Source organism: Triturus cristatus, chromosome 3_2, assembly GCF_964204655.1.
Source record: "Triturus cristatus chromosome 3_2, aTriCri1.1, whole genome shotgun sequence".
In the NCBI taxonomy this organism is placed as follows: Eukaryota; Metazoa; Chordata; class Amphibia; order Caudata; family Salamandridae; genus Triturus; species Triturus cristatus.
In genome coordinates, this window is record NC_140584.1 from 1,082,857,032 (window position 1) to 1,082,880,593 (window position 23,562).

Sequence of the window (23,562 nt, forward strand, 5' to 3'; positions counted from 1 at the left end):
TGCGGGAGCGAGCAGCTACGCCATCTGCTTCCAATTATCGCCCTTGCTAGTTTACATTTGCCTGTGTCGCGGCTGCGTTAATTGGAAACCGATGGCGGTGGGCTCTGCAATACCCACCTGCTCTCTTAACTCAAAGCTACCCAGCACTACTTTGAGCTTGGATTGCTGTGCAATGGATGCCTGGCTGAGCTCACTGTGATGTGAAAGAATCGATCATCTAGAATCTAGATAAACTCTTTCCAGATGCTGACATGTCTGAGAAGGTTCGAAACTGAGGCGCTTCAGTGGTTGAGAAACTTCTTGTCTGTGGAATGTGCTCCATGATTTGATAGGCAGCGAAATTCGTCAAAACAGCGCAGGGGTACTTTGAGCTGGGGAATCGATAGGTTGGTTCTCTACGAGCCCAGTGAGTCGAGACCGAGGGCTCACTTGAGGCTGCCTTCACCACAGCCGCAGATTTCATCTGTTTTGAGAACAGCTGGTGTTATATAGGCTTTAAACAAGGCTGTTTTCCCCCCTCTAATTTCTCCTACGCGTTCAGTATTGTTGCCCACTTTTGCCATCCCCAGAGGAGTGTCCGGACTCGCTCATCTGGCGTCAGACAGGGGCCATGGCGGAACTCTCAGACAACTTCTCCCTTCCGCTCAGACTATTCGAACTCTCACCTTCTAGGCAGCCGCCTTGGCCTCCGTCCTCACCTGCGGTAGCAGTTGCTATTACTGCCGGAGAGCGTTGTTCTCCTGCTGTAGCAGTTACTTTTGTGGTTAGCTCTGCTGAGAATGAGAAAAGGCACAAATTCGGCAAGCTAGGTCTGGCTGCCGGCTCCACTCGGGCACCCTTATCCTTGATTTTCTCTGTGCCAAAAATAGCCATGCAGTAAGGTCATAATGTTTTAACAACCAAAGGAGACAGGGGACCCTCTGCTGGATAAACGGCCTTAGTCAGTTTTTCCCTAATGAAGCATGGGTCGCCAGCTGCTAGCTAGTAACTATCTGGGTCTATATGACCCCAATAAACTTTTCTTAGTTCACTACTTTCTTCCTTCAGAGCCTGAATTTGAGAGCTTCGAACACCGCAAACACCCCTGCCTGGCGAGCCGCGTGTCCATTAAGCTGCAACAACCCCACCATGATGAGCCAGAGCTGCCCGTCTCCTCGCTCACCTCAGTGTTGTCAGCTATCGACCACCAGGAAACTGCTGAGTGTACCTGCTGCTCTTTTGCGATTGAAGAAAAGAGATGATCGGGGGGGAATCCGCTGGACGCCAGGGTTAATGTTTGTCGGGGGAGTTGCTATATGAGCATGGACCAGTGCTCCCCCTGCCCATAAACATTTAACTTCGGTCTGTCTTGCCCCATGAACGGCAATTGCAGGTTTTACCTCCACTCTGCAGTGCAGAGTCTGCACTCCCCAAGAAACCATGAGATGCCAGGGATATTACGATTGGAGGGATCCCACCCAGGCATCAAGGCATGCCATAACAGGCCTATCAGTCTTTCTGCATCTCCTGCCCACCCAGGAAGAAATTGGGCGGTTTACCCTGAATCTGCTCCTCCAGGAGGAGGTTGCAGACAGTCCTCTAGAGACCAGGTGACATTTAAAAAAAAAATATATGTATATAGTGGCTAATCAAGCCATCTGGACATGCCCCTCTCGCCAAAATGAACTAAAGTCTTTTTGCTCACCCCAAGGCCAGCAGGTTGGTGGGTTGTTTCCAATCTGCCTCTCTGATTTGGCAACAGACCATTAGACACCAGAAAAAAAGTTTGAAAAAAAATTGAAATGGTGTAGGTCATGCCCCCACCCCATAATGGTTTTACATCTTCCCCTCCACTCTCCAGGGGGCAAAACGCCTTCTAGACTCGGAGGGGAATCCAGAGTGGGGTGACGTGTGGCTCCTACTCCATTTTCGAATTTATGGGGAGCCACAATATTGGTACCACCCAGATTTCCACATTTCTCATAGTAAAAATTGAATCCAACATTTGTGGATGTGCCTATTGCCTGAGACGGGTACAGATGAACTGTGACTCTCTGAAGTCCGTGTATTATCACTGCAGTCTTTGCATGTTCCATGAGTTAATCAGTTTTGTCTCAGGTTACAGGCTCAGCCACAGTCACACCACATTGGAATCTCCTGGTGTCTAGTTTTAACAAATATCTGGGTTAAGTAGGTGGCAGGCGAGTCCTGACTCAAATACAAAAGCTTCCCACCTCGTTAAAATGGGTCCGTTTCCAAGATGAACACTTGATGCCTCCAAATTGCATTTTTTGACCCTTTTGTTGCAGCAAATAGGCCATCCACACAAGTGGGGGAACACCGAATAATAGAATATTTGTTATTAGCAGTTTAATTTCTCGATTGTTTCTTCCAAATGAAATCCAATGTAGAAGAAAAAATACATTTAGATATATGCTCTCTGAACTACATAATATGGGTAACTTCAAATTCGGAGTTGTGCAAATCCTTATTCCTAATCTCAGTATCTGAAGCCCATCTCTAAAATGCGTGCTTCGTACTCATGGTTCAGTCATGAAATTTTACCTTATGAATTAATGCATGGTCAATACACAATGAATTATGCAAGCTGCAGCGCAGTTGTCGGCTACAGTTTTTGAGAATACAGATGAAGACTGTCTGCTATTGCTGGTTTCCCTACTTATTTTCATATTTTTTTTTTTTTTAATTCCATGATTAGTTTCTTGGGGAAACCGTGAGTGATATACATGAGAACCCTTGCTGATTTTAGAACTTAGTGTACATTTCAGAAATGTATAGCTTACCAGTTTCACCCATGGATTTCACAATTGTATCCACCACAATGTGCAACAAGCATTGGCATAGCCAATAGGTTTTGCCTTTGGGACCTTATAAGTATTTAGTTATGCAGCACAATATCCTTGGTGCAACATCAAGTGTTGCATGGGTAAACGCTTATAAGGTCCCAAAGGCGACCTTTTAGCTATGCCAATGCTTGTTTAAATTGTATGGTAGCCCGTTCTCACTGAGTCATCCAAGTATAAGTGGCTGGCTAAGGGAGCCACTTGTGGGAAGGCTGTCAGCACATACTCAATTGAGCATAAATTGGACGTTAATATCATTGGCAGCATTGACCTAACCTTGTCAGCAATTTGCAGTCTTTCTGATCCATATTGGAATTATGTGCATTTGCGGTCTCTGTGCCCGGGTTTGAGATTTTTTTAAAGTACTTGCTTGGTATGTTCCTACAGATTAGCTAGAAATGTTAGAATAGGTTATGTGGCTTAAGTTGGTTACCATTGCCTACATTTTTTTTCTGCGCCATTGCTTTCTCCAGAACCTGCATTTCTGCTGAATGGTTTCAGTCAATGTAGTAGTCTTTGGCAATATATTGGTAAAATGCTTGATGCTCACAATTGGTTTTTTTTTTTCTCCATCTTTTGTTTAGGTTAACTCTTGCTTGTGGAGGTACTGCAATGAACTCGATAGATGACCTTACTCCTGAGTGCTTAGGACATGCAGGTCTTGTTTACGAATACACAATGGTATGCATTGCTAAAACTGTCTTAAGACATACTTGCTCATTGGACAATTGATGACCGAACGATAATATGTGCGTGCTTGTTTTGTACTAATGTAAGATGATTTTAAGACTTGACAAACCTTGAATTGAACTTTATGCTAATGGCAGGGCCACTTGAACTATGAGATTTTGCTGCTGCAGCGTTTTGGATTTGTCGCATTTGCCACATAATCCATTATCTGCTTCATAATCTGCAGTTTTTAACAAATATTTCTAGCTCAGATTGTTCAAAAGTTAGAAAAAATCCAGGATACATTTTGCCATGTAGTATAAGGCCCTTTGCAAAGGTTGCCTATAATCTCCTTTCTTTTACTTTTTGCTATTTTGTTAATCTGGTACTAATCGGGTGAAAACTCCAACTATCCAGTGTTATCTGGTGCAAAAATGACAAAATGAAGTAATGCAGCATGTTTTTGGTAGTATTACGCCACAAATTTTCTTTTTCCTGACTCCTCATGTAGTCCACTCCGCAGCATAGTTTGGTTCTCCACTGCTGTATAATTCCGGTCCCCTAGCTAATGGTGAGAGACTAATCAAAAGAAATTGATCAATCATTTTCCTGGGGCAATTGGCAGCTACAGTAAAACCAGATAGATAATTTGGTTTTGTAGCTTGCTAACTGATCAAACTCCAGGGAGCTTGGAGCTCTGGTGTACCATATTGGTATGCTCGCTAAGTCTCTTGGCTTGGAGTGCCCAGTCTGTAAGTGGTTTTGGTGCTCTTTGACTAATCAGAAACATTGATAATAAAACTGGTCCCATATCCAAGCTAAAGAACTAATTCAAGTGTACCACATTTAATTCATATATAGTGTGTGCATGTCTAAACTACTTTGATCATATTTATTCATTGTATAGAATATTTATTAATTTATGTGGTTCAGAACTGTAAACTGACTGCTGTCTGATGTAGGCATAACTGAATGAGTTTGCCTAAATTTTTTTTTTTTCCCCCTACCTAGGGGGAGGAGAAATTCACTTTTATTGAGAATTGTGACAATCCTCGTTCTGTAACTCTGTTAATCAAGGGACCAAACAAGCACACACTTGCTCAGATCAAGGATGCAATTCGAGATGGTTTGCGTGCTGTGAAAAATGCTATTGAAGATGGTAAGTGATTAAATCTTGACGCCATTTGTATATTTTTCTCTTGGAAAGTGATTCATTGTATCACATTGTCCTTTCTTCCCCAGAGGAGCTATTTTTAGGCTGGAAATGATTAGTACTGTAGTTAGTGAAAATATTTTGTCTGTACAAGGGAGATTTGTCATGAAGTAGTCTAGGGTTAATAATTGCTCCCGTTTTGTCAATGTAGTTGGGAGTATGCTTGACCTATATCGCTCCGGTCCGGCTTTGACCGGTCTAATTTTGTTTTTTATTTTCACAGGTTGCGTAGTTGCTGGGGCTGGTGCTGTGGAAGTGGCAATATCCAATGCCCTTGTTAAGCACAAGCCAAATGTTAAAGGCCGAGCCCAGCTTGGAGTACAAGCTTTTGCAGATGCTCTGCTAATCATTCCTAAGGTATTGGATTGCATCTTTTTGTGATTCAAAATAACAGCATTTCTGTTTTTCTGATACTTGTATCAAGTGCATTTGCTAATAGTTCCTTATGGTTACTCATTGTATACTAACTTGTACCTAAAACACAACATTCTACCGTCTCTTTAGGTCTGATTTTAGCCAGACATTTTTATTTTATTACAATATTTATAATTTACTTACTGTAGGCCCTTCAACAACCATTTTCATCCAGTGGGCTTTTGTCATTAACATTTTTTTTTCTTCCATCCTCTAAATCCTGAGTGTAGGACTTGGGAGGACCTGGCCTAGCAGTTCGGACTGGACTGTTCCCATAGGGCACAGGGTCAAGACTGATTTGCATATGGCTGGGTTCAAACTGGAATGGCATGGTGCGCAAAAAAAAGATGGATTTAGGCCCAGATCTCTGTACTTTTACAGTGGAATTCGTTCAAATTATAGCATGGTTGGCTAGCTTCAATGAAATACAGAGAGTGCTTCATTACATTGTGTGTTAAATCCGGATTCCAGTTAGCAGGACATGTCCTCTCAGACTAAGGAATTCCTATAGCTTGACGCCCAGGACACATTGTTTGGGGTCAAGGACAGCAAGTTTGCTTTTATTTTGACATTGGGCAAGGAGGCCCAACCTCTTACAGCACGAACCCTTTGGCTGCCAGTTTTCAGTACAGAGTTATGGGTCTGTGACTGAGCATTGTCTGCAGTTAAGGTAAGATTTTAGATCTCTATTCATGCTGTTTAAACTTGTGGTTCATTAATATAAAGCTTTTATTAGTGAGCGCTTCAGGGAAACGCTGTAAGCTCCAATTGCACTACGGACAGTGGCTCCAGTTTAAAAATGTGTGCACACGTTTGCAAAGTTTAAAACAATCTGAGGTTGAGTATAATGCTCCCGTCTCAGATTAAATGTGAATACTTGACGTTTGAAAGCCACATTTAAGAATCTTTGTTCATTAAAAAAATGCAACCAGAAAAAAAATATTTTGCTAAACTGGTTTTAGGTGCAATTTTTGTTGCATCATTTAGTAATCCAGGTTTGATACGTGCTAGCATTAAAAAAAATTAAATAAAAAAACCACAAGTGTAAAAGCAGTTTTGACAAATGATAGGAAACATGAAAAACAAGCATTGGCAATGCTGATGGGTCTGGCATTGCTGGGAAACCTGTTTTTTTTTTTTTTTTTTTTTTTTTTTTAGTGGAATTTCTTGTTTAGACATGATTTTTTGTAAGTTTTTATTGTGGAAGCTTCCGGTCCATCGCCATTAAAACAAACAAGGACTAAACGCAATAATATTTTTGGTCTCAAAAAGCCATTGCTACACTAGTCCCTGGCAGTAAAGGAACTACTTTGTGTGCAGATAATGCTCCTTGCAAAAACGCAGAGTGCTATCGCTCAGTGAAGCCAGCTGTTAAATAGAATTTGCATATAAACAAATTTTCTTTCTTAATGGCCGAATTTGGGGCCCAATTGTTTAAGAAAGTGACAAGCGCACCCTAGTTTGTCCTTTCATTGTTGCAGACTTGCGACTTCCATCAATTTACAGAAGTAGACCTGGAAATCTTAGATCTATTTAAAGATTGTACTGCATTTTAGAACGAGTAAATCTACATTGGAGAGATTTGCTCATGCATGTTCACTTCCCCCTCCAACACCTTACTTACTCCAAGATGGATTATGGTTAAGGCTCCCAGTTTTCCGCTTTTACCTAATTTTTACAGATAAATACAGACCGAAAACATTTATTCTTTTGTCTATTTTTTAATGTGAAAATCGTAAATTGGGTTGCTTTTTGAGTAATTCTAAATACTGTCTGCCATGTCTGCCAGGCCAATAGCTGTGTGGATTCATAGGTAAGGGGGCTAAAAAGAACAGCATTCTAGTAAAGAGACTAACAGCAGTAGAAATGCACAAGGTTGATACTGAAATTTGCATATAAATGCATTGATTTATCTTCTGCCGGTGTTTACACCAGAGACACCTAGTAAGCATTCAAACATGAGTGCATATTTACTGGTTAAATTAATGTGGAAATATACAGGTTCATTTTGCCACAAAACCCAAAATAAATATGGATAAATACAGACTAAAAATGTCATACCTAAATGCCATGCAACCAGGAGCCCTAATTATGGTGTCTGTGAGAAGACACAAATTACCGTAGTACTCACCACTTGCACCCCCCTCAGCCTTCAAGCCCAAGTTTAGTGTGGCTGAAAACCTTTGCTATCTTGGATTTGCCCTGACATTGCATTTTGAGCTTGTTTGTAGTAAACCAAACGGGAACTACTACAAATGTAGATGGGTCAGGGCCTGGGAACTTTTACTCCATTGGTTCGGGAGGAGACGCCCACTAGCTAGTGCCAGGCATAAATATGACACCCACTTCAGAATACTTTCTGGATCTACTGTCTGCCTTTAGTAGCCCAGAAGGACTGGACCTGCTTCCTTGTGTGCCCTGACAAATAAGAACTCCAAGTGGCAGTTGGCTTATACCCTGTGAGCCTACAGAGACAAGTGCTTGTTTTGGCTCTGTGGGGGTTTAGTCCCCCGATCTAATTTGTCTGCTTCCAAAGCTTCCTGGGTAGGGACTTGAAATTGTCCTGTAGCCTCTCCTAAATCACACTTGCTTTCAAGTCAAAGCTTATTTCAGTTAATTAAAACCATAAATAACACATCACAAATGAATAAAATTTTCCAAAATGTTAAAACAATGTCCTCATTTAGGGGAACAGTGTCCGCCTGTATTCAGTTCATTTAAGTCCTGACTGATCTTGCAATAGTGCTTCCATAAAACCGGTTGAAATGTGCCAACACGGTATACATAAGTGCAAGGGCGGCATAAGATAAACAAGGAAAGGGTAAACTATTTCTAGGCAACTTGTTCCATGTGGTTGCCTGTTGTCTTGCACTGCCTTTTTTGAAATACCAGATGTAAAGTACAATTTGCTAAGGTAAAATTTGATAAACTTGGAAGACAAAGCTAAACATTTACTGTCCCATGCTCCCCCACCTCTTCTCCCCCCCCCCCCCCCCCATCCCCCCATATGATCGGCAATTGGCATTTTATCTAATGATTACCTGTCCATAAAGCCGGATATATAAAGTGCAAATGTGGTGGCTCAAAATGTTTTAATAGTGCAAGGGTGGTATAAAAGGGAAAGAACAAAGGGACAACTTCTAGACAACAGGTCGCCTCATCTCCTCTTCTATCTTGTTGTTACCTGTTGTCCTATTCTGTCTCTTATATAATGCCAAATGTAAAGTGTGACGATTTAACATTAAATCAAACTGGGGAAAAAAACAGCATCTAGCTTAATATAATTACTCTACCCCTTCCTCCTGGGACAACATTTTATCTAACCATGACCTGTCCACTTTTTCCAGTTGGTGCAATATTCGCAATAAAGTGCACAAGATCAGGCTATTGCTCAGTGTCCCCTTGTATTTCCTTGGGCCTTGGTTTTGCACATTGTGCCCTGTGCAGCAGCTTTATTTAGAGAGAAGCGACTAAAATAGTGGAGCTATTCGTTTTTCCTTCACACTGCAGCCTCGAAGTATTTATCTGATAGTAGCCGATGAGCTTTTGTGAAAGCTGCAACCACTCGAACATTTGCCTTTTAGACAGAAACGTAGAGCATAGTGGAAGGTTCTGATGCCGTTAGGTTGTGCAACAAATTCAGTCAGCCGCTTGGGACACGTTGATGCAATATCCCTGTTAAGGGAACCATAATTAAATATTCTTTACCTAACTATAGGACAAAACTTTAATTTTTGTAATGGATTTTTTATTGATAAACCAAACAGTAAGCTTCACTTATCATTAAGCAGCAATATTGTCGACTCATTAGATACTACTTTGCTTTGTTGCCCTGGGCCCCACTATAATACACAAACCAAATGTACTGAACAGGCACTTTTACAGCCATCTCATTTGACCCTTTGGACGTACCCCACTCTTCTTCTGTGCTCCAGATTATCTCCCTCCCTATATAGTTCTTCCAATTTCCCATGTTCTCTCATTTCTTAGGCCATCCTCTGGCTGTATAGATTACTAGTTCCGCTCTGTCACTAATCTAAATCAGCCTTCCAGTCCTTAATTGTAGAGGCAGACTCCGCTCCTCATGCTTTTGCAATGTTCCGCTTCATAACCCCCGCTGCCAGACTTCTTTGGACTTTGACTAGTCATGGTCCCCTTTTATTCCTAATAACCAACCAGGTTCTACGGAGGCCGCCACCTGTGCCATTATCAATGTGGCTCGAACCCAGTACTGTTGTATCAACCGGCAATGCAATAGGGTGTTATAAAAGGATCCCTAGCTCCGACAGCCCATCCTGCACAGTGGAGTCAGCTCTGGCCATTTTGTGCAGGAGAATCTGCGCATATATATGGTGAATCTTGAGCTAAACCAGACGGAATCTCTCTGGCGGAGACATCCTGAGCAGCCTGAAGAGCTTCCTCCTCTTACATTTTACCCAGATCTCCCTCCCAGAGTTGTTTCAGGGAGCCGAGCAGGTCAGGTGAGTTACCAACTAGCTTCTTGTAAATTAATGATACTCCCTTCTCTGCAAGTGTCGCTGTGAGTAAACTGTCCTCTTCTGGCGGGCAGTTGAGGAGCTGCTCCTCCGCTGGTAGGTGGCAGCACAACGCATGTCCCAACTGGGTGTATTGGAACCGTTCTGACTTGGCCAATTCGAATTCAGACTGAAGGTCCTGAAACTGTAAATGACTGGTTCCACCAGACGTCTCCCCAGTGCTCTATACCTATTAGTTTCCACTTCTGAAATCCTTCGAGCCCTGCCACTTCTGGTAGCTGTGCACTGCACCACAGTGGAGTTTGGGCTGTAAGTTTACCCCTCCAGCCCAGAAAACCACCAGACCTGCACTGCCACATGCACATGTTGCATCCAGTCGTCCCTGGTCAACTTACCGTATAGTTAACTTTCCTATCCTCCCCGGGCCATGTACCCTCTCTCCACCCTGTACGCTGGGTCTTGGTGAGTTGCAAGCACCCAGTCGCTGACTATTGACAATTGCGGGGCCCAGTAGTATTTTTTGCAGGTTGGGGGATCGCCAACCCTCAAATCATACACCCCTTGCCAACCCTCCCACATTCACCCCTCAACTTTATTTTAAAACCAATCCCGATTGTGAGGCCAGTTTGTTTAGAATCCAGTTAAAGTATAGTTAACCCAGGACACAAAAGGCTCTGGGCATTTCTCTTTCAAAAAGAAAATGGATCCGAGGCAAGAAATTCACTGCCAATTTAGGACACCTATTTACTTGAGTGCCCTATAGTGTAGTCCAGATGGAGGTACACTTGAATGGTAGATAACAGTTTGGGGACATGTGAGCTGTAGATCACATGCATATGCATAGATCGCCATTTAGTGTTGGGACCGGATGTTTGCAGTTTTTCTTCGAAGAAGTCTTCTTAGTCACAAGGTAGGTGACTCCTCCTTTCGGTGATAGTGCGCATCTTCAGATTTTTCTTTTTTCCCACCTCTCTGTGCTCTGGTTTGACGCGGATCCTTCGGTTTCCCTTGTGCGTAGAGCACTCACCCTCGACTGTATTGTTTCCGATTGCATATTCCATTCTTCTCGTATCGTGTTTGTTTTGAAAGAGCCCTCATTCGATCAGAAAACTCGTAGGCCTTTGGGCCTAACCGCCTCCATTCGACTTGCAGGCGATGGAACGAACTCCCTTTTTAAATACTTCCCTCGGTGCCACGCGAAATACCGTGCACCGACTCGCACAAAGTGTCTAACCTGTGTTTATTACCAGAACACAGAACAGGACTGCGACGCGTGTAAGGCATTCAGGTCCAAGAAGACTCTTCGCGACTGTTGGGCTCAACGGCGCAACATAGAGCCAATGCACATGCTCTATTCTGGACCTCTTCGGACCTAAATCGGAATTTGCAGCCGGCGACGCTATCGGGTAAGAGGAGGAGCAGGATCCGATCTCCGTTTCAGAGGAGGTCTCCGACCAGGATGAGGACATCCCACATGGACAACATACTCTAAGTACAGTCCCTTCTTCGCCCCGACTCCCAAGTCAACCAGTTAAAAAAGGCTCCAGACCAACCTGCGGCCTCAGACCCCGGTCGGCACCAAGAACAGGCTTCCCCCCGCCTTCAGGCTCTGCGCCAAAGCCCTCCAAGAAGCCCCACTCCAAGTCGGGCACCAAGCCAAACCTCAACACTCTGCACCGAGAAACACTTAGGATCTGAAGACGCTGACCCCTAAGCTGCCAGCACCTAAAACTTTGGCAATGAAACAGACTATTGCCCCAAAATCACCAAAAAAGCACAGTTTAGACGATCTGCTCGACAAACCAGACCTAACACAGAAGGTACTTTACATATATCCTAAAGCTGGACAAGGTGACCAGCTTTCCTCATTGCAATCACTTCATTGATAGTGGGTGAACTTCAGGCACTAACCATGGGTGAACTTCAGGCACTAACCATGGGTGAACTTCAGGCACTAACCATAGAAGAACCTTTTTTCCAGCTACACAGAGTGGTTCTTCGTGCCAATCCCAAATTCCTACCCAAGGTAGTATCTGCATTTCACATAAATCAGTTGGTTGAATTACCTGTTTTCTTCTCTCAACCGGACTCTGTTGCAGAACGAGCTCTACACACCTTAGATGTTAGAACGCTGTAGTATTGCACTGAAAGAACCAAATGTTTTCGTTAGACCAAACCATTGCCGCTTTTGCACCACATCACAAGTGCCATCCTATATTCAAATCGGGTATTGCTAGTTGGATTGTTAAATGTATTCAGATTTGCTATGCAAAAGCCAAAAGGACTCCACAGTACCCCCTAGAGCACATTCCACTCGTAAGCTAGGGGCTACTATGGCTTTTTTAGGAAACAGCAAAACACACAAGATGATGGACGGAAAGTTGCACATTGGCAAAACATTCACCCCCCAGTCACAGATCTGGGTTTAATCCATCGTTATTTTGCTCACCACGCCACCCCAGTTCAGACATTGCCATATGCAAATCAGTCTGACCCTGTGCCTCATGGGAACAGTCCGGCCCGAACTGCCAAGCCATGTCTTCCCTGGACTGGAAAAGACGATGAATTTAGGCCCAGATCTCTGTACTGGGGTGAATGTATGACATTGTTCTGCATTCTGTCCATCTGTTTTTGCATTTTTTAGGAAACGTCCCCATTACTGACATCTGCAACATGGTTCACACCACACACATTCACCAAGCATTATTGTGTAGATGTTAGCAAGACAACAAGCTAATGTGGGCCAAGCTGTTCTTAAAACGCTGTTTCAGACAACTCCATCAGTTACAGGATCGCCACTGCTTAGGGGAGACTGCTGTATAGTCTATGCACCCGCCTCCCCGGGGTACCTGTAGCTACTGTAGTTCTCTAGTTACTATTCATACATGGACATCTCTGTTCTTTACTAATACATTCTCTCACCCTCTGCGGGAAAACAATCTGAAGAGGATTTGATGACCATGCGCACTATCACGGAAAGGAGTCACCTCCTACCTCGTGACTAGGAAGACTTCTTCGAAGAAAAACAAAAGTGCAAACATCTGGGCCCAGCACTAGATGGCGATCTATGCATGAGATTCTACAGCTCTACATGCTAAGAACAGATGTATACTGGTTAGGTAACCTTTTCCTTATACCTTGTGCTAATTGATTCTTTATTGGCATACATAATTTGAATGGCCCGCTCCTCTTTCTAAACTTGGAATGTAAAGCAGGAGAATTTGAAATTGTGCGTAGATGCATGACATGCTGGTCTTGAGGAGTCCAGGCATTGGTCTCTTAAATGTATGAAATCTATTCCAGCTATCAGCTCTGCAGATCTCATTAATAAAGCGTTTCTCAAGCGAGCAGCAGCAGCTGCTGCCTTGCCTCCTGCAATTCTTGGAAGTGATCTTTGTGCGTTCTAATGGGAAAATTATGATGCACCACAATGTCTGGGTTTACGTTGGTCATAATTGCTAACCTGCAGTACCATAGTCTAATGTCTACCTTCCAATTACGGAGATTAAGCCCCCACATAAGACCGTCATGATGTACCTTCACGTTTTTGTACAACTTAATTGCGTTTTTATTTAATCTTCAGTTTAAAGATCATCCACCACATTGATTAAATGCAACAGAGTGACGGCTGGTGTCTAAACCAGGGCAAACATCAACAAAAGTTACCGTTGGCAATCATTCTTTTAGCATTTCATAGATTTAGTTGGTCTAAACCCATCTAAAACTTAAATTGTGGGGATTACTCCAATTTGTTGTGATATAGCACAAATTCCCAAAATTTGCTATCAACTTTATGATCAAGTGAGTCAAATAGTACTTCATTGTTATAACGTTTCAGATGCCGTCTGAGTCAATGTGTTAAAAGTTAACAGTAAATAGTTCTCCAGAATTAGCTTTCACTTTCCACCCACTCCTACGGAGATCACCAAGAATCAAAAAGTAGTTCTCTGGAGGCTGCTTGATTAGCCTTCTGAATGTAGAGCAGGTGTTATAGGTGAATTTTGTTAAATGGTGCTTTACAGGATCCCAAATCAGCTGCAGTCTCCAATCCGAACAAATCTTTTTTTTTTTTTTTTTTTTTATTGGTTTATTCAGTATCTTTTCTTTCTTTTTTTCTCTCCATGCATCAGTTTTTGAATGTACAATACGCATGGATCGTTTTGGACCAATATACTACATACAACATGGTTTAAAGCATCTAAACAGTAATGCACAATGATGATAATCAGTGCACTACATCCGAACACAACACATCCCTTATATGCCAACAAACTATATAGTTGAACCGTGGCTTCACTGGTAGTCTAGGTTTCTTTGATCTTAATGTTTTGCATGGCTGCAGTCCTTGAAGTAATCAGTTATTGCTTTTACATGTGTAGCAACTTTAGTAGTATATCTTGAACAAAGCCTTTCACGTTTCAGTGTAATGTTCGATAATGATAAAAGTGGCAGATATGAAGTGCTGCTTACGTTTTTATTACTTTAAAAAAAAAATTTTTTATTTTAAGGTTCTAGCCCAGAACTCTGGTTATGATCCACAAGAGACGTTGGTTAAAATTCAGACCGAATATATGGAATCTAGCCAACTCATCGGTGTGGATTTAAACACTGGTAAGAACGTGTTTGGTTGTATTGATTATTTTTTTTTTCTTTTTTTTTTTTTTTTTCATGGTACAGTATACTCCCTGCCCCCCCCCCCCCCCCCCCCCCCCATCCCCTTTGGACCAATACCTTTTGTGTTCTAAAAAAAGAAACTAGCTAATTCACCTTTCTGGACTTTATTCACTATGACAATTGGATATGGTTTGGTTTTAGTTGTCTGAGGTTTTGGTAATCCTTAACTGAAACAATGTCATTATCTAGTAGTAGACTTGAGTTGCGTTAAATAATCAATCATGGAACTTATATCGCGCACTACTCACCCGTAAGGGTCTCAAGGCGCTTGGGGAAGGGGGTCTGCTACTGCTCGAACAGCCAGGTCTTAAACTGTTTCCTGAAGGCCAGGTGGTCCTGTGTCATCCGCAGGTGGACGGGTAGGGAGTTCCAAGTCTTAGCTGCCAGGTAGGAGAATGACCTTCCTCCAGCGGTGGCTCTCTGGATGCGAGGGCGAGGTTAGCGGAACGTAGCTGGCGGGTGGGCGTGTAGAAGGTGAGGCGGCTGTTGAAGTACTCTGGGCCCAGGTCGTGGAGGGACTTGTGTGTGTGGGTGAGGAGTCTGAACGTGATCCTCTTGACAGGGAGCCAGTGCAGGTCTCTCGTGGCACGAGATGTGGATGCGTCGGGGGACGTCCAGGATGAGTCGGGCGGAGGCGTTCTGGATACGGAGGCGTTCTGGATACGCTGAAGTCTTTTCTGAAGCTTGGCTGTAGTGCCGGCGTAGAGGGTGTTTCCGTAGTCTAGTCTGCTGGTGATGAGAGCCTGGGTGACCGTCTTCCTGGTCTCGGTCGGGATCCATCGGAAGATCTTTCGGAGCATGCGGAGGTTGTGGAAGCAAGCTGAGGAGACGGCGTTGACTTGTCTGGTCATCGATAGGGAGGAGTCCAGTATGACGCCCAAGTTGCGTGCGTGGTCTGTCGGTTCAGGTGCGGTGCTTAGTGCCGGGGGCCACCAGGAGTTGTCCCATGCGGAGGGTGATGGTCCCAGGATGAGGACTTCTGTCTTGTCCGAGTTCAGTTTCAGGCGGCTGATGTTCATCCATTCAGCGACGTCTGTCATCCCTTCGTGCAGGCTGGCTTTGGCGGTGTCGGTCTCTGGAGAGGGAGAGAATCAGCTGGGTGTCATCGGCGTAGGAGATGATGTTGAGGTTGTGTTGGCGTGCGATGGCAGCGAGGGGTTTCATGTAGATGTTGAAGAGTGGGGCTGAGCGACGATCCTTGCGGGACGCCGCAGATGACTTCGGTGGCCTTGGAACGGAGGGAGGCGTACTGTGTGTGATAGATGTGAAGGTAGCTAGGCATTTTCAGTTTTTGTTTAATTCACTACTTCCCCGCCTCCTAGATCTTTAATAAACCTTTCTTTACCTTATACGTAGAGAATGTATTTAAATCTGTATGTATAGTCAGCTGTATTTTTGTACTTCAGGTGAACCAATGGTTGCAGCAGATGCTGGTGTGTGGGACAACTACAGTGTTAAGAAGCAGCTGTTGCACTCCTGGTAAGTAGCACAATTACTATACACTTTTGAGTAAGTCGCTGATCTTCTTTTGAGTCATGAATTTTTTTCTGTGCCTAGTTTCTCGTACTTTTTGATGTAGAAGTGTTAATTTACTCTTTCTTTTTCTCTGCTTTCTGTGAGGAAAAGTTTTTGTTTTTCATCCACGATAAGACCGTTGTTTAATTAGCATGGGTCTGCAAAGTCTACTCAAAAGCCAACTTATGATTGTGGTTTGACATTCTTGATAATAGCATACTGTTATTATGAACTTTGTGTATAGATATAAAAGCAAATTTACACATTTTAATGTGCTATGTAAATTTGAAATTGGAGGCTTAAAGTTAATGCCCATACCCTGATTTGAGGGAGCGGAGGAAATGCAACAATCCATCTCGTATAGATGATTGGCGGTCTCAGTTGAAGTGCTAGTATGCACCAACAAAAGGAAAATCGTGCATTGGGACAAACAGGGATGCTTTTAAAGTCTTGCACATTGCTCCATCTTTTAGAAATAAAACTACAATTTCTGAAGCACCACCCTGCTTGTTGAAACTATTTTAAATTCACTAAATTCGTGATTTGCTTAATGTATACTTTTTCTTAATTGTTTTGTGTCTAAATTGTAGACATTTCATTTTTTCATTGTCATGTCAAATCTAGTTGGTGTCTGGATGTCACAGAAGACATCTGTTTGATACGCTCAAATGTTATACATCAAATTAAGTGATCCAACGCTAGTAAATGCATGAAGTTTATAACCTTTTGAAGATGGTTTAAAACCTCAGTGAATGAATCGGGAAAAGTCAACTGCTTGTAAGCCCAGCTGCTCTGACGTGATTCTGTAATCGTGTCACGTGGCATCTAGGGTACCAAGGTAATGTTTATGCAAACATTGCAAGTGCTTGATTTTCCCTTCCACCCCCTCCCCACCCCCTTACGAAAAAATGTGATGCTTGAAAGGACCCATGAAAGACAGTGGGATCTAAAAGGCCTGTTAAAATTCCTAGCTACAACATTTTTGAAGATGTCATGCTGCAACAGTTTCACACTCCAAGCATAACCTTTACCTTACTGTCTGGGTCAAGTGTCCAGAAGAGTAACTCCATTATTCAGCTGGTGTGTAGTGAACCCTAAAGAACAGTTCTGACTGTCGCCACGAATATTTGCTGCAGCTTTTGAATGCCCAAGTAAAAAAAATCGCCCCTCCCAGCTTCCTATGATGGGCATCATAGGACAGGTCTGCAAACGTCCATCTATTGAAACATACCTGTGACGTGATGAGAAAAATTGAACAAATTTGGGTATAAATATATAATTCGCTGTCTTTTAAGAAATAAGTTAAAAAAAAAAAGCATGTAAGGCATAATACTAAACCCTCGGGGCGTGAAGTTGCATACTACTGTGACCACCCACTCTACCCTTAAGCTTACCATTCTACTGCACTTGCATAGCGTTGGTGAATCCTAGTAAAACCTCTTAGCTCAGCTACTGTAACAACTGGATTTCTTAAATCTGTCTCTTTTTGGATTGTTGATTCCACGACCCATTTAGTTTTCGTAACGGTTGTAACTCCATTAGTCAGGCTTCAGAAACGCTCCCCTTGATTCTGTAATGCGATAGGTATTTGGATGAATTTTTTAGTTTTTGGATTTTGTGTTGTGGGTGCTGTTTCCATTGTTTTAATGCAAGTGGTAAGTATTTTTACATAAGACTTAAACTAACAGACCTGGATGTGCAGTGCATTCACCTTCCTGTAAATGCTTGCCTTTTCTGGCATATTCAAATCAAGCTTGCGTTTATCACTGCATTGCAAAAGCCGATTTGAAATGCAAAGGTGTTCAATTATAAAACTTTCTTAAGCAAGAGAAGTTAAGTTTTGGTTAAGGTAAAACGTTGTCTTTTTCTTTCAGCACTGTGATTGCTAGCAATATCCTCTTGGTGGATGAAATCATGAGAGCGGGCATGTCGTCACTTAAAGGATGAAGATCCTCTTCTGAAGAAATGACCATTGATTTGATGCGACCTGTAACTCCTGACAGGAGTCTGAACTGTTGGCCCCAGCATTTTACAACGCATTGTCAGGGGTGGCAATCGGAGCTGTTAATCGTCATGTCTATTAAATACAGTCATAGCTTTTCCATTGCATCACATGACACGCTAATCGGTTATTTATTATTATTTTTTATTGCACTTAGACCTACAAATTGACTGTCTATACACTATTAAAACAAACTAACTTGACTTTTGTTTGTGTTTGGAATGACCTACCGAGGTTCTTGGGGCATAATTTGCCCAATTTACATCAGGGCTCCCAGCCGTGTTAAAAATTTGTGGTGATAGCAATACATTCTTCGCAAGTATCTCTCACCACCTCGCTTCACTCTTGGCACTTTTGCATTTGCACTGAATTAACTGCTTGAAGTGACTTTGATATATATTCGTATTGTGTTCTGTCTGAATGAGTTAGAAAATTAGACCACCTGTGGTAGTAGTTGCGATCAGTGGGGAGGGTTGGAGGACAACCAAACTGTTGTAATGGCCGTATTGTACAAGAACACAACTAATCAGTGTCCTAAAGCTTGGTGTAGCCACTTGTTGGGAAGCCATGTATCACAAGGAGTTCTACGCACCGCTGGCCTGAAGTCTTGCTCAGTTGGAAAACAGGAACGTCCACATTTCAATTTTAAATTTCAGTGCGCATACAGAACCCTTCTCTGTATACAACGAATGCATAGACATGAGTAATTGAACAAGGCTATCCTGTAATCCCTAGAGACAGGGGCATCTGCCTCTTAAGTTTTGATTTTAAGGTGAGTGGTACGTACTTCACCTCTGCTTCAGGCACTTTTTATTTTTTAGGTTTTCTCTAGTATGGCCAAGCTCTTAACGCAAATGAACTCCTCACTAAATCACAGCATAATAATTTAAGGGACCTCTGAACCTAAACTAAAATGATTGCAAAAAAGTGATGAGATGGTCTGCCATTGTTCAGCCCCAAGGCTGACTTTATTCTTGGTTGTAATTTCCAGTCAGTGTACGTATTTCACTGTGTGTGAGTTTAAAACTATTGATTGTCATTGTCTGTATATTAACTTAATCTTTCAGTTAATGAAACCCATTATCAACAAAATTTTGATATAGCATGTGAGACTTCGCTACACTTGCATGACTTATTTGGGCTATGTTCTTCCTGGGGCCATTCTCTCCAAACGTGTTAACTCTTTCTGAGGAAAAATTAGCACACCTGCAGCCAACGACTCCCAGTTCCTACAGTACTTGCAATTTTATTCTGGGTGAGGAAATCAACTCTGCATCACATTGTGCTACGTTTGACACCAAGGTAGGTTTAGTTGCACACTTCCTCCAAAGATCTTTCTTTGTCATATGCAGCTGGATCTAGCTCAGTCCTAACAAGATGTTGCCTATAAGTATTGAATTAAGAAATGTATTCAATTAAAATTTCTGCTATGCTTGCACAGTAGATCTGCATTTGGTCTATCAGCACCAACTTGTCTGTCAGTAAGGAATGTGGCATAGTACCTGGTCTTGTTGTCTAGCAGTTCAGACCCCAAATAAGTGAGTGTCCATGTAAAGGTTGAATGTTTGGGGCAAGCACACATCCCTGCTTCTGGTCTCAACTTGCCAGTGCTAGATACGTTTCTTAATTCTATCCTCATCCAAGTACTTGCCAGTAAGCCTCATTGTGACCAATTCTGGCTAGCGTACATGATCAAATGCTGTAGAGCCAGTCCTTCAATTTCCAGACAAGATGAGGTTTCTTGAGGAAAAGTGTCTGAAGTTCTGTTTGGGTTCACCGACTCATTCCCAGTGGGCTCTTTTGTGCCAAGGATACAAATGCAGCAGAAGAGGCCACTGGAAAATAAGGCAAAGGAGGTTAGTCATAACAGTTTTGCAGCATGAATCTTTCTGGATTCACTATGCTGTGCATTATTCCGCCATCTTGTGGTTGGGTCCGGAATCGTAGTGTTCGAGGCATGTGGGCTGCTGAATTCATATCTGTGCATAGATCGCCGCCTAGTGTTGGGTCCGGATGTTTGCACGTTGTTGTCCTGGAAGAGTCTTCGAAGTATCCTTGGATAGGTGACTCCTCCCATGGACTACAGTGCGCATGGGCATCCTCTCCATCCTCAGATTGTTTTTTTCCGCCATTGGGTTCGGATGTGCTATCTTAGCTCAAGTTAGGAAAAACTTTTGTCGAGGCCACAAGGCCTTTAGTTCGCGTCGGTACTGTTTATCGATCGGGTTTCGATACTTTTTGTTAGTTTACTAACTTTCAGCACCGACTTTGTTCGCATTTGCCTGTCCATCGACTCTACTTCGACGATGGAATCCAGGACGCCATTCAAAAGGTGTCCGGTATGCAATGCGAAGTACCCACACATCGACGTCCATCCGGTGTGCAACAAATGCCTTTCGCCGGACCACGACGAATCGACATGTATGGCCTGTGCCCGGTTCCGTTCAAAGAAGACTCTGCGGAATCGTCGAGCGGCGAGGCTCGAAGCGCAGCACGCGGCACCGGCCCCAGCTGACATCTTCGACGAGGCTGACGACGTCGAGGAAGTAGAAGTCTTACCCTCCAGTCCCGTTTCCGAACACGAACACGAACCCGGATCGGACGAGGCCGACGAGTCACTCTTCCACAGAGGTGAAGACGACACCGAGGTAGGAGACGACGAGGAGGCCTTAGGAGCCGAAGAGAGTAGCTCCGATGATGAACAAGGCCTCCCTGTTCAGACCGAAATTTCACCAGCGCCACAGACTATGGCTCCGGTCGAGGGATCGCCTTCGGGCCTTACCCGAGACCTATCACGCAGTCCTTCGGCCCCGCCCTCGGGCCCGGCCTCGGACGTTCAGCGGCAGCCATTACCGCTTAAGCCAGCTGGTTTCCCTTCCACGAAACCGAAACCGAAAGCTGCTCAGGTTCCTACGAAACCGAAACTGAAAGTGGCGCTAGTCGGATCGAGGCCTTCAACACCTTCGACGCCAGCGCACCGGGTCGGCACCGACCGCACCAAGAGAGACTTCGGTGCCGAACTCGAGACGGGCGACATGGGAGTCGACAAACGGAAGAAGGTCATCGGCGCCGACAAACCTGCCCGGTTACCGGCGTCGACGCCACCGACACCGAGGGCCGTCCCGCCTGCTACGCCTCGCAGCACTCCCTCGACGACACCAAAACCTCACGTGTCGAAGACGTCGACGGTGATCTCCGCACCTCGACTCGATGCGCCACGGGCGCAGAAGATATCTGCAGCCGCCTCGACGACCCTGGCGGGGGCCACGACCTCTAAGGCGCCCCGAGTACGGCCTGGCGCGATGCCAGGCTGCAGATCCAAGGACGCCCTCCAGGACCCGTCGGGTTCCGGTTCGGCTCCGGCGGTTTCGTCGGTGCCGACCAGCATTACCTTCGGCTTGCCTCCACCCACAATCCCGAAGGCGTTTCAACTCAGGACACAGGTCACCAAACCTGCGGTTACACCTGTCGAGCCGTCTCCGTCACACGTCATCGACGCCGACACTGGCAGGATGATTCTCCACGGCCGAAGGATAACTTCGGAACCGCCATTGGAACCTTTCAGGATCCCGCTAAAGAGGAAGCTGCCTGTGGACTCAGAACCTCTCCTGTATGAACCCTTCTATTCACCCTACCAGGATCCACACCGGGCCTCCCCCACACGCTCCGACACGGATGCATTGGGGGACTACTTGGATGAACAAGTCCCCTACCATGTGGACACGGACCCTGATGACCAGCAGGACCCTGACCAAACTTGGGGCGACCCTGCAGACCCCAGTGCACCTCTTGATGCACAGGACACACAACTATATGGGCCAAAAACATCACCCACAGAGGATACTGCGGCGTTCAACGCTCTGATTGAACGTGCGGCAAACAACCATGATGTACAGCTTCACTCTGCTATCATCGAAGATGACTTTCTAATGGACACCTTTGCATCCTCAGAAAGACATGTAAAGACTCTGCCAATGTTGAAGGGGGTCCTCAAGCCAGCCACTGACATTTTCAAGGAACCCACCAGGGCACGAGTGATAAACCCCAGGATCGATAAAAAATACAGATCAGCACCTGGGGATCCTACTTACATCAGAGGCCAATTACCACTCGACTCCATCGTTGTGGCGAATGCCCGCAAGAGGGCACACTCGCAGACAACGGGTGACGCTCCTCCCCCGGACAAAGAGTCCAAGGTGCTAGAGACCTCCGGCAAGCGAGTTGCCGCACAAGCTGCAAACATATGGCGCATAGCTAACACTCAAGCGCTCCTCGCTCGCTACGATAGAGCGCACTATGACACACTGGAGCAACTTCTTCAGCACCTCCCTGACCCCTACAAAGAAGGTGCAGAAATCCTTATCAGAGAGGGACAGCTACTCACAAATGCTGCCATTAAATGTGCACTAGACGCTGCAGACACGGCTGCCAGGGCCATCAACACTAGCGTCATCCTACGACGTCACGCCTGGCTACGTATCTCAGGATTCAAGCCTGAGGTACAAAACAATATACTTAATCAGCCCGTCAACCCCGACTTTTTGTTCGGACCTGAGGTTGACACCACCCTCGAGAAGATAAAAAAGGACACGGACACTGCAAAGTCCATGGGCGCCCTACAAACTCAGTCCTTTCGGAGCGGCTCCTTTCGTCGCCCCGGAAACAAGGGGGCAGGTAGAGGACAGGGGTCACAACAAACATATAACAAGGGTAATACGCAGACCACCTACGATAAGAACACCCGAGGTGGCTATCGTGGCTCCAGTACCAAGGGCAGAGGACGTGGCTACGGCAACACCAGGTCCTCCCCCAAGAACAAGCAGTGACGCCCTCTCCCTTCCTCCCGACCACATAACACCTGTCGGGGGAAGGCTACAACGGTTCCTGTCCACGTGGAACTCCATCACCACGGACAGGTGGGTCAAAGATATTATAAAACACGGTTACTGTCTGGAGTTAACTTCCACTCCACCCACAATACCACCAAGAAACCGTCCTATGTCCTCAGAGCACTTAACGCTCTTACAGCAAGAGGTAGAAAGTATGCTTCTAAAAGGCGCTATCGAGCTCGTACCCATCCACGAGCAGGGCACGGGGGTTTACTCCCTCTACTTCTTAATTCCAAAAAAGGACGGGTCGCTCAGGCCTATATTAGACCTGAGACCCCTGAACCAGTACATTCTTTCAGAGCACTTTCACATGCTCACTCTACAGCAAGTCCTTCCGCTTCTCAAGCAGGGAGACTTCCTAGCATCACTGGACCTCAAGGATGCGTACTTCCACATACCCATCCACCCCTCACACAAAAAATACCTCAGGTTCACTGTTCAGGGGCAGCACTATCAGTTCAAAGTCCTTCCCTTCGGCGTGACAACAGCGCCCAGGGTTTTCACGAAGTGCCTAGCTACGGTGGCAGCACACTTACGGAGGCAGCATATACACGTCTACCCCTACCTAGACGACTGGCTCGTTCAAGCGAAGTCGGCCCAGCAATGTGCAAGCCATATGTCCCGCACCATTCACCTTCTTCACAGTCTGGGATTCTCACTAAATTACCCAAAGTCCCATCTCCAGCCCGCACACGTACAACAGTACCTGGGCGCGACTATAGACACTCTGGCGGCCTCAGCTCAGCCAAGTTTAGTGAGGATCAACAGCATACAACTGCTGATCTCCAAGTTCAAACCCAATCACTCGCTTCCAGCGCGAGTGTTTATGCAGTTGATAGGCATGATG

At 44.7% G+C, this 23,562-nt stretch overlaps 1 protein-coding gene across 1 annotated transcript in view; it reads left to right on the forward strand.

Annotated features, from left to right (window-relative positions):
* The window catches only part of CCT6A (chaperonin containing TCP1 subunit 6A), a 31,416-nt gene extending 13,387 nt beyond the window's left edge, over window positions 1-18,029 (forward strand). Inside the window, exons 9-14 of the mRNA XM_085649827.1 lie at window positions 3,428-3,524; window positions 4,524-4,671; window positions 4,949-5,082; window positions 14,144-14,246; window positions 15,716-15,788; window positions 17,699-18,029. Of these exons, the coding sequence (XP_085505953.1) occupies window positions 3,428-3,524; window positions 4,524-4,671; window positions 4,949-5,082; window positions 14,144-14,246; window positions 15,716-15,788; window positions 17,699-17,771 (628 nt within the window). The 3' untranslated portion in view covers window positions 17,772-18,029. The remainder of the gene's footprint in view (window positions 1-3,427; window positions 3,525-4,523; window positions 4,672-4,948; window positions 5,083-14,143; window positions 14,247-15,715; window positions 15,789-17,698) is intronic.
* The last annotated feature ends 5,533 nt before the right edge of the window (window positions 18,030-23,562 follow it).